Source organism: Cryptococcus depauperatus, chromosome 4 (assembly GCF_001720195.1).
Source record: "Cryptococcus depauperatus CBS 7841 chromosome 4, complete sequence".
Classification (NCBI taxonomy): domain Eukaryota; kingdom Fungi; phylum Basidiomycota; class Tremellomycetes; order Tremellales; family Cryptococcaceae; genus Cryptococcus; species Cryptococcus depauperatus.
This window is the reverse complement of record NC_089471.1, coordinates 1,750,081-1,761,742: the sequence shown is the minus strand read 5'-3', so window position 1 is coordinate 1,761,742 and position 11,662 is coordinate 1,750,081. Positions and strand designations below refer to the sequence as shown.

Below are 11,662 nucleotides of genomic sequence, written 5' to 3'. Positions count from 1 at the left end.
GATTTGCCACCCGATCCCATCCAGTCCAGTCAACCGGTCCAGTCAACCAGTTGAGTCAGCTTTTTCTTTTTCTTTTTTTTTTTGCCACAGACGCGTCAAAAGGATACATTTTTCCGCCAAAATTGCCACTCTTTTAAAAGCTGACGCGGATGAGCGGTCTGTGCACAAGTCGTCACATGCCGGCGAGGGAAAACGCGACTGTGCATAATGTTTATACACAAGCTAGGAGAGAATAGGTTTTGATTTCCGTCCGGTTTTGTAATTTAAATAGTATTTAGAGGGCTGGATTTGTAATGCATAGGCAGTTGTTGGGGGTGGTGCAGTGCATAGAGCCGAGTCAATTTGGAGAAAAAGAACAGGGAGTGAAGCTGTAGGACGGGTTTAGAAAATGACCCGATTTTCAGGCACAGCATTACAAACATTTCTAATCACAAAATGTCAATAGACATCTTGGCGCATTTCTAATCCTGTTGTTTGAATAGAGTGTTATTATGATTTATTTATTCATTTCATACATCTACATGCTAATGTTACTCTTGAAGCAGTGATTGCTGGATCTTTGGCGAGGTAGTTCATCTCTTCACTGTACAGATTCCCAATGGCCCTTGGCTCATGCGTGTAATCATTAGGAAGTTTCGTCGACCTGGCCAACAGTTTATGGTATTATCGCTAGAGTTATGCTGTGAATGAAGAGATTGGGTTGCAACTTGGGACGGGATATCGAACAAGGTCGAATGCTGTGGGTGCTCAGCTGGGCTTTTGGCCGTAAGAAGGGTTGTGTGGCTCGAGTCGTACGGAAAAAAGTCACCGTCGCTGTACTAGCAGCTACCCATCTGCTCAACTTGGCTGAATCTAACAGGAGTGGGAAATTTAACCTTACTGGCCAAAGACTCATTGAGCTCGGAGGCTGAAAGCATGGTCGTGTTGGCCGTCTCGTTGAGCTGGCTGGGAATGAAAAAGGAAACGCCTGCGGCTTGGAGAGCTATTGGTGCAACCTCAAGCCAACGACTAGAGCCATTTTTGTGAGGTAAGCAAATGAGGCTTTGGCCTGGAGAATGAGCTTCACCAAGGAGGTTGTGAGGGTGTGCTGGCATCGCGGCAAGGTCTCCAACGACTTGAGAAGCATGGTTCGGCCATGGGTCTCTTCTTCAACTTTGATCCCACCATAGCTATTGTGATGTGTCCAATGGAGGCTTGGATATCTCGAGAAGAGACCAGATATAGCTGAGTAGCATGGAATGGGATGGCACAAGAGATCTGCAAGAGAATCGTAAGGACGATGCCTAGACGAAAAGAAGCAGCAGTAGCCGCCAAGGGTATGTAAATCTGATACTTTGTCATAGTTGGACTTTCCAGGATGCGGTATGCATGATAAGATAGCTAAAATAACTGTGAATGATGAGTATGAAGCAGATACGAAGAAAATATAAGCAATATGTGATAAAAAGGTAAGAGTATGTGCCAACATTTCTCCGCGACTAGTATTCCTAATCCCATTACAAATTAATTCTAATCCTCGCCTTCGGATAATTTCTATCGTCATTGCCATTGTCGCTTTCACTGGAATCCATCATTTTATATATGGCTGCTTTTTCATCCATTTTTTGCTAGACTCCTCTGCAAACCACGTGGAAGAGACCCCGGATATTCGACTTTTGGGGAAATCCATCCCCAAACTTTTTCCATGCAGTATCTCTCAAAAGCATATAACTACTGTAAGTCGATAACTCGTCACAGACTTTTCGCTCATTCTTTCAGATTCTGGTATTAACCCCGCTACCCTCTCTGGCGCTATTGATGTTATTGTTGTCCGCCATGTTGAGGCCGACGGCAATGTTACGCTCTCGTCGTCGCCATTTCATGTGCGGTTCGGCAAACTTCAAGTGCTGAGGGCTGCAGAAAAGAGAGTGACGATACGACTGCCAAACAACCTGCCAGCGCCGCATGTGGCTCCGTTTAGTATGAAGGTCGGAGAGACGGGTGAGGCGTTTTTTGTAGTGGAAACGGACGAACAGGTACCAGAGGATCTGTTGACGAGTCCTGTCGTGATGCCTACAGAGGTCGGTCGTTGGATGCTGAGTTTGGACGAATGCTGATCGTCGTAGGCGGAGTTACCGACGTCTTCGTCCCCACCAGATGAATATGGAGGAGAGACAGAACAAGGAAACTCTTTTACACACGAACCGTTTGGTCAGACGGAACAACAGGTCCCGCACGAAACTCCGTTACAGGAAGTGGATTTCTTGGATTTGAACGCGGGCTCAGAAACCCCTCGAATCGAGAACTCAACAGGCTCAACGAGCAAGTCTATCCTCAACACAGCGACCTCACTTCTCCCGTCAATTGGCTTTAACAGCCTCCCCAATCTTCACTTGCAAGAACCCAACCAGGCAGGCCCCCATTCCAATGACGAAGCCAATGCCAAGAGAAAAGATGATGATGAACCTGTGATATCGACAACGACCCAGGAACCCAATCCGATGTCGGCTGAACCTGGTGAGAGCACAGGCTTGCCAGGTAGAAACCACAAGCTTGAGTCTATTAAAGCAGGCGAAAATGCAGCAACTGCAGAAGGAGCTCTCCCCAAAATATCTCCAGGAGAAGGCGAAGGCCCAGAAGTACTTTATGGAAGAGATGTGGTATTGGATATGGAAGGCTACCATAGCTCCCAAAACAAAGACTCTCAGCAAGAACACGATCCTTCAGTTGAAGCATTTATCCAAGATCTCCTCGCTTCTGTCCAACCAAACTTGGAAGAGAGACCTAGACCTAGAAAATCGCTCTCTGCAGGTGTTGAGCTACCATCATTGGACACGGAGTTAGACGATGAAGAGACAATGCCAGTGGAAACTCCAAAACAATCATTGCCTGAAGTGGATTTACCGGCATCCCTAGCTGCGATGGGTATCCACGCAGGTAGATCTCTTTCCGAACGTATGGACAGAGGTCAATCTGAGCCGCCTCAGCTACAAGATGAGCTCCCCCATCCATTGGACGCTGCAGGCGCTAAAGCCGCTATGGAGATGGAATGGGATTGGGGGCGGCGTCGCCCCGTTGATCATGCTACAAAACCTCAAGGTCAATCATCAGGTAAACTGAAAAACGTCGAGGAAAACCCATATATTTTTGTGTTCGAGATTCGCGATTGCACACATGCATTCGAGCTCTCTGTCTGTAAAGACTTTGGCGAAAATACTACCGAGGCAAGCCAAGAAGCCTCTTTTGTCAAGAATCGTTTGACATTTCAAACATTCGTAGAAAATCCTAGAGTGGTGGATGATCCTAATGTGGTGGTAAGATACAACAACATGTATTTTACCTGGTCGACGGGTTATCGTTTGCTCTATGTACTAGCAATGTACAGAAGAACTCTTGCCCCGCCTTTTGCCTCAGCTTCAAGTCCTACACTTCCAGCATTATCTGGGATAGGAACAGACAATGCCCAGCCTCAGAGAAGCAGCGGTTACGGCTGGTCGAGGTGGTGGAGACGTGGGCAAAGCTCAGGGCAAGTCTCAGCTGGTCAGAGCGAAACGGCGCCAGCTTCGACTACACCTGTACCCACGTCTCCAGTTCCCGAACCTCAAAGCGAGACAACCATTGTATCTCAAACGACCAATAGGGAGAGGGAAAGGCACTATGCAAAAACTCTCAGATTATCTTCTGATCAACTTGTATGTAAGCTTCACCCTCTCGATGTTGCTTATATATTTTTGAAATAGCAACAACTCCATCTCAAACCTGGACCCAACACTATACAATTCTCTGTAACTTCTTCTTACTCTGGTATGGCCACTTGCACTGCTCGAATTTTTTTGTGGGAAGATACAGACCAAATCGTCATCTCTGACATCGACGGCACCATTACCAAATCCGACGCACTTGGACATGTCTTTGCTGCCATTGGCCGCGACTGGACACATCTCGGCATTGCACAGCTTTACACCGACATATGCAACAATGGGTACAAACTGTTGTACCTCACTTCGCGAGCGATTGGTCAAGCTGATACGACGAGAGAGTATCTGAGGAGTATCATTCAAGGGAGCTACAGAATGCCTGAAGGGCCGGTCTTGATGAGTCCAGATAGGTTGATGGCGAGCCTTCGTCGGTGAGTCTGGATTACTACCAAGTCGTGATGGATACTAATTTTTAATACTAGAGAGGTAATTATGCGCAAACCAGAGTTGTTCAAGATGGCTTGTCTTCGTGATATTCAGCGTCTATTCGGAATGCAAGCCAAGGAGGCATTCTTTGCTGGTTTCGGTAACCGAATCACGGATGCAATGAGCTATAGAAGTGTTGGTATAGAAACGTCCAAAATTTACACAATCGACTCTACAGGCGTTGTCAAAACAGAACTACTATCTGCTGCAGGGCATAAAGGTAGTTATATTCAACTAGTCAGTATCTTCCTACACGTTTGAGTATTGGCTGATGGAAACCAGAACGACTTGGTCAATGAGGTTTTTCCACCTGTATCTACCAAGTTCAAGCCCAAATTCACAGAATTCAATTATTGGCGCGACCCTATTCCAGACATTCCTATACCTGATCTTACGCCTCCCTCCCCAGCTCTTTCCGCTCGATCAGATACCTCTGGCAGACTGAGCGTACTTGGCAAAATTACAGGTATTGGTAGGCGTTCCAGTCGAGCCACCATCGGGCCCAACGGTGTTGGCTCTCAACCCGATCCAAGCAGTCGACCTTCCAGCCCACTTATTGCGCCAAGTTGGACAAGTGATGATGTAAGCGAGGCTGAATATGAAGAAGGGGGAGAATTTGATACAAAGAGCGTGACTTCCATGCCTGGCTCGTTTAAGGATAAGAATGGGAGTCATTTCCATGATGGTGTTTTTGCCAATCAGACATCAACTTCTCAACCTACCCATACCGATGAAGAAGAAAAGAAAGGTGGAAAGAGCGAAAACAATGTTCACAAAAGTGATAAAGAGGAAGAGCATGAGGAAGGCGACTATGATGATGATGCGATTTTCGATGATGACATACTTGCGGCAGGAGAAATGCAGCATGTACCGTTCTAATCGTTTTTATACTATTACGGTGGTTAGTCAAAGCATTTCATCGACGCTTTTGTGTGGGTGGTTACAAGACTTTTTCTTTTCTATTATTATTTTTGTAGACGGCATTGACAGACTTTTTTTCTCTTCATATGACATGCTTGTATTATCGTTTCAGAAATGCACAAGCCTTTTTTGATCTATTTGTCTGGGTAGATAAGAATTGTTAGGAGTTTTATTGAGTAAGAGAAGCGAGTATTCGAGTTTGAATGGGAAGAGGTAGTATTTGATTTTTAAGGCATGCCGATAGTGAGGATAACCTGTCATTAGAGACAGAGCAGATGTTTGAAAACGATTGAGACATTCTCAAGAAAGAGAACAATCCAATTTAATAAGAGAATCAGAATTTGAAGCTTTCTCTGATTGCCTCATAACTTGTCATTAAAAAACAGTAGATACCATAGGTGATGAAAAGTCCGTCAGTAAATGGTACACTTGATCTTTACCAAGGCAATTGGGTTTTGCAATGGCTTCAAGCAAAGTGGCATTAGGTTGTGTACCCAGAGCGAGTAATCCATGTCAAAATGGTTGCAGATACGGCCCAGTCGTTCATCTGAAAGTTTTGAAAATGAAGAGGTAAGACCGATAGGTTGAGAAATTGCAATTGTTACGTCGCAACACACCTCAACAACATTCGAAATTGACGTCGCGTTCCGGTCATCACAGCGGCAACAGCGGTCGCAACCACATTGTTCCACAATGAACCCATGTCTTGACCTGGAGTTTTCTACACGTTATACGTTAAGACAGAAGCCAAGTAGAATAATACCCAACGTCCAGACACGATCAGGCTAGTTTTCTGGATTTCGCTAGACTGCAAAGCAGACACGCTTGCTCATTGGCTCAGAGCTGGTTACTCGCTGACTTTCGGTCCTCTCTGCCCTAGAGGGCTTTTTCGTCTGTGGGAGAGGCTGCTGCCAAACGGATGTTTTCCACCACGGCGACGGGAATCCATCTTTAAAAGCTTCAAGTTGGCCTTGCGTAACAGTTGGTGACTCGGAGACAGTCATCCATCACTAACGATGAGCTTTTCCTCATGGAACCCACTGTGGTTACTAGAGGGAAATGAAGAAACGTTAGCAACAAATACGTGTTGAAAAGTCGTCGCTGTAGGTCAACTATTATCCTTTGGATTGATTCATACCTCGTTGCTTATGCAAACATTCAAAACTGTTCAGAAATTGATTTTCAATGAAAAGAGAAAAGATGTAAATCACGAAAATCGCCTTGTATATATTCATGTTAACATTCGGAGTTATTTTCGGAGTTATTTTTGGTGGCAAGCCTATACCACCTACCCTTCTCAAGTCTTTTTTATTTTTTATTTTTGAATTGTCTTTCAAAACACACAGTCTGATATTTCCTTTTCTTCTCTTTTCCTTCTTCTTTCCGGGCATTGGTGTTTATTCTTTCAATCGCTTTCTATCATCGCATTAATCATCGAGAACAATGGCAACCCAGTACCAGCAATACGGTATTACCCCAGGTCAATCGGCGGAAGCCCCTAAACGACCTCATCTCTATGTCGGCAACCTCTCGCCACGGGTGACAGACTACATTCTGACACAAATCTTTGGTGTTGCTGGTCCCGTCGTCACTGCCAAAATTATCCACGACAGAAATTACCAGCACAGTGGGTACAACTATGGTTTTGTCGAGTATGCCGACATGCGTTCTGCCGAGCAGGCACTTACCACGCTCAATGGCCGAAAGATTTTCGAGACAGAGATCAGGGTTAATTGGGCATACCAAGGGAACCAGAACAAGGAGGATACCCAACACCATTACCATGTGTTTGTTGGAGATTTGAGTCCAGAGGTCAACGATGATGTGCTTTCCAAGGCATTTGGCGCCTTTGGTAGTTTGAGTGAAGCAAGAGTTATGTGGGACATGAACTCGGGAAAAAGCAGAGGCTATGGATTTCTTTCGTTCCGGTACGTTTTGGTTGCTGTTGTCTCCTTGGGCATACTGATAGTTGTTTTCTTGCAGTGACAAAGCTGATGCTGAACAAGCTATCGGGACCATGAATGGAGAATGGCTTGGATCACGTGCTATCCGTGTCAATTGGGCCAACCAAAAGACTCAGACCGGGAGCATTCGAACAGGTACGCCAGGCGGCGGTTTTATGGGCGGCACTCCTCTTCCTCCTCCTGTTCCCAGCAACATTGGTGGTGCTCCGGCAGTTTCTTTTGATTCTGTCGCTACTCAGGTTCCTGATTTTAACACCACTGTTTATGTTGGGAATCTTATCCCATACACCACTCAGGCCGATTTAGTTCCCTTGTTCCAGAATTACGGTTATATCGTTGAGATTAGAATGCAGGCAGACAGAGGATTCGCCTTTGTCAAGCTTGATACCCACCAGAACGCGGCTTTGGCAATTACTCAACTGCAAAACCAGTTGGTTCATGGCAGGCCCATCAAGTGCTCTTGGGGAAAGGACAAGGGTGCTGAAGTCGCAGCGGCCCCTGCCTCTTCTGGCTACCCCATGGTAATTAGTATTTTCAGACACTCAGGCTGTGCTGACCTACTGTCAAAACATAGCAACAACCTCAGATGGGCTACCCGGGTTACAACTATTACGGCGGTTACAACTACAACCAAGCTGGTGTTCCCGGGCAACCTGGCCAACCCGGTGCTATCCCTAATACTCAAGTGGCACCTGTAGCTGATGGACAGCAGCAACAACAAGGAGCATGGGATCCCGCAGCTGCAGCTGCTTATTACCAATCTGGAGGCTGGGGGGGATACTATGGTGCATCTGTTTTTACTCATCCACATTTGACCGGGACTGACAATGTTCTTCAGCTCAAGGACAAGATGGCACCTCGCAAGCACCTGTTGGACATCAGTGAGTGCGTCGTCTAGGATAGAGATAAGGAGAGGGGGTGATAGACAATTGGACGGTTGAGGACGAGAACAAAAGCTTGGGATGCGAATGCATAATCAGATTCACTCGAATTAACTGTGCGTCATCAGCCTAATTCTCTTGGGTATTTTTGACTGTATATATGGCATTCGATACGATGAAAAACTGTCTTTCACAGGTGTTGAGAACAGGAAAACGTAATAGATGATTTATGTAGCTGTCTCTTTGTGCTAACTGCATCTTACCTCTCAGAAGTTGAAGTTCTGAGATGATTTGGATTCCATGTTCGAGCTCTACCACAGCCCTATTGCTGGCACAACATTTGCCTTTCTTCCATACTAATGCTATGAGATTGCATATATACGAAGCCATGTATATGGAAGGAGGCCAGGAAAATCTGATATACACTTATTGACGTGATCTCCTAAACAGAAGGAGAAGATGATTAAATAATAGAATAGTAAGACAAAACACTAATGTAATCCAAAGATAAAGGCTTTTCACGGCATTTCTTCCTCCCGCTATTGAGTACTAAATCTTAATCAACTTGGAGACAAAGTGTAAAATTGTACAACCTTTTTGCCAATACAGTCTTGTTACTGAGCTTTCGAATTTGTATCCCAGTCTCCACGCGTTCTTACTCATAGTTCCAGATCCAAGAACCTTGAGGTGTCATATCCCATCAAAACTCATCCACACATCTGCCCATGCACCCATCACCACCACCTCGTTCTCCCCTGCGTCCTCATTCTGAACCTCCTCCACACTTTTCACTTTCACCTGCCCATGTGTACTATCTGTTTCTGCCCAATATGCTACACCCGTAATGGTATCGGTAGAGTTGGCGAGTACAGTTTCGTTCAAACCAACTCGAGCAAATGACGAGTTTGACTGTACGTTGATAGTACCAATATTGATCTTTCTCGAGCGACCGCTTCGAGAAGGATCAGAAGATGTGATGGGCACCGGATTTGGCAAGTTAACCTCGCCCCAGATTGCTTGGGTAGAGAATGGACCGATATAATTTGGGTGCATGTGGACAGTTATAGGCCCGCGTAAAGTGCTGATTATGGAGGAAAGTGTGATGCTTGTGGGATGATAAAGGTACCGAATGCCGACAGAACCAGAAACTGTATAAAAGCCATTTCGGATTGTGCGTGACGACTTCGTGGTGGCCAGATTGTTGGGAGCAGTGATAGCATGCTTGTCACGGCGCTGATTATTGGAATTTGGCAAAGAAGTATCCAATGTTGTGCCATTGTCATCCATTGTGGTAGGATCATGCAGAATGACATCAGCTGAAATAGAGCCGCTTCCGAGAAGATCAGCTTGAGCGAGCATAAAAGTACATTCGATAACTCACTCTGAGACATTGACACGCAGTTCTTCTGAAACGTTCCATCTCCCGACAAAGTCAAATCCTTTGCTCACAACGTTGCCCGTCTTCAAAGTGACATGTTCAGCATTTATTGCTCCACACTTTGTGTCAATATCCAAATCGCCAAATTCGATCACTTGATCCAAATTACCAAATTTCATCGACATTTGATCGGCGTTGAATGTAAACATTGGAAAGTAGACGGGTGGAGCTTGTTTATTCAAGACAGAGGGAGGTACACGGATGACAATATGGTGAGTGGGAATATATACGGGATTAAGGATACGGCGATTCGAGATTTTGTTGTCCGTTTGTCTAGGACTCTATCTCTTTGTAAGTACCCTTTCGTAAGTCAAAGACAAACTCACATAGATACCAATACCAACTGCATCATCTCGGGTCATGTCACAAACCTTCATCATCTTATCGAGACTCTGCGGACCGGCATACTTGACTAAAACATCCACGACAATAGCATTCTCTTGTCCACTAGCTTTCAAGTCCTTACTCGCCTCTGCGCCAATAAATGAGACTTTTCCAGAGGATCCAAGACCTCGGGTGTCGATAAAGAAATTAGGGGCCGAGCCATTGGATTGAAGCGGGAAAGAGAATGTTGCGATAGAAACAGATGTGGTACCAAAAGGCGTAAAAAGGGTAGAAAGGGAGGAAGTTTGATCGTATGGCGTAAAGTTGTTACAGGTAGTCAATCTACCATCTGCCAATGATGGTCCATCCTACACAGTATCAGTCTCTGATGCTTTTGTCAATATCAACCACCCACTCTAGACTCGACATAGGTTATATTGAAACCATCATCCCATGCCCACGCCGCGGTCCTTCTTCCATCATCACCATCGCCATCGCCATCGCTTCTATCTTTCCACGGTGGGACGGAAACTGTTTGCTCTCTGTAATTGTCATGTTTCATGCCTACCAACAATCCAGTGATCAAAGCCATGGCAATCAATACCAGGATTATGAATACTTGCACCCATCTTCTCCACTTTTTCCACCATTTCCTAACTCGCGCGTTCTGTGGAAGTTGTGTCGATGACGCTTCCCATAATTTTGACGTTGAACCAGCTACAGCTGTTTCTGACGTCCCTTGCGCCGTGTTGCCAGAAGACGACCTATAAACTTCTCCATGTTGTTGAGGAAGCATATCAGAGGTGTGGGTTGTGTGAAACGTCGGCAAAGAACTACCTCTTGCTACATTACCGATAGGCGTTGAACTTCCGCCAGAATCTGGCGGAGATTGCCTGCCATCTCGACCATGATTTAACAAGAAATTTGCAGGAATCACCAATCCCAAATCTGGCCGTCTGCTCCGTTCTCCCATATCTCGCGCAACATTCGCATCCGAAAACACATCGCCTTCCCTTGCATTCGCGCCTATCTCTGTTGGCAGACATACTCCATCAGGCCCATCTGCAGACCCGGCGTGGGATCTACGCTGACGGCTCTCGTACGGTGGAAGGCTCTCTGCATCCCACGCGGACCCGTCAAAGTAAGAGTGTTCTGATGTTGGAGCGACGATGGACAGGGCTGACGCTGACGATGAGAATATTTGTGGATCTTTCTCTGGGTCGGGAGGGATAATCATGGTTGAATATAGCGTCCTTCGTCCAAAAGGAAGAAATAAAAAAAACAAGTACAAAGAAAGAAAAAGAGGCAAAAATAGACACGAAAGTTGAGATGCTTTCCGTGCCTTATTTGCATAGCTCCACTCTATTAGGCGCGCCAATGACCTCTTGTATATACCCATTCCCTATCTGGCATGTTTTGTAATGCTTTTTCCTGTCTTTTTGAGTCTATTCAAGTCCAAGGCATGGATAGACAGCTCTCGCTACGAGAAACCCCAGCAAACGGCCTAGTGATAGCCCCACACCATGTCCCAAGCTGAAACGCAAGACCTGGATTCATTTTGAGCGGCTATGGTACTCCTTCCTGTCCTCTCTGCTCTTTCGACACATCCTTAATCGAAACCTTTGCCTTGCTTCGACTTGACGCTACGAATTTTGATTTTATCCTATAGACATGACAACAAACAACATTAGAATTCTGTCAACAACCTATACATACAACACAAACACAAAAGCGGCGATCTCCGCCTTTTAAAAATTCCACGTCACTTTCCACGTCCATACTATCTCTTTTATTTCTTTTTTATCAATTCAACATTGACAAAGTATCATGGTTGTCATTGCAGCTTCAATTTGTACAAGAAGTGGAAAGCGTGCGTACCTACTGAACGAGCTGTAACTGACAACGGCAGCACTCTTATCCCGTCAATTCAGACCCATCCCGAGATCACGCATCGACAGCCTGCTCGCTGCC

General features: G+C 45.6%; 3 protein-coding genes across 3 annotated transcripts; 2 read left to right on the top strand and 1 right to left on the bottom strand.

Moving 5' to 3' along the window:
* Positions 1–1,684: 1,684 nt before the first annotated feature.
* Positions 1,685–5,042, top strand: L203_103996 (uncharacterized protein; the record flags this gene model as incomplete). The annotated part of the gene is made up of 6 exons (XM_066213386.1): positions 1,685–1,715; positions 1,759–2,060; positions 2,106–3,671; positions 3,720–4,108; positions 4,160–4,400; positions 4,446–5,042. The coding sequence occupies 6 exons, from the start codon at positions 1,685–1,687 to the stop codon at positions 5,040–5,042; spliced, it is 3,126 nt and encodes a 1,041-aa protein (XP_066069483.1).
* A 1,485-nt stretch (positions 5,043–6,527) lies between these two features.
* Positions 6,528–7,933, top strand: L203_103995 (uncharacterized protein; the record flags this gene model as incomplete). The annotated part of the gene is made up of 4 exons (XM_066213385.1): positions 6,528–7,012; positions 7,068–7,569; positions 7,623–7,833; positions 7,887–7,933. The coding sequence occupies 4 exons, from the start codon at positions 6,528–6,530 to the stop codon at positions 7,931–7,933; spliced, it is 1,245 nt and encodes a 414-aa protein (XP_066069482.1).
* Positions 7,934–8,619: 686 nt separating this feature from the next.
* L203_103994 (uncharacterized protein) lies at positions 8,620–10,928 on the bottom strand (the record flags this gene model as incomplete). The annotated part of the gene is made up of 4 exons (XM_066213384.1): positions 8,620–9,259; positions 9,311–9,648; positions 9,694–10,059; positions 10,107–10,928. 4 exons carry the CDS (start codon positions 10,926–10,928, stop codon positions 8,620–8,622), a joined length of 2,166 nt encoding a protein of 721 aa, XP_066069481.1.
* Between the last annotated feature and the right edge of the window lie 734 nt (positions 10,929–11,662).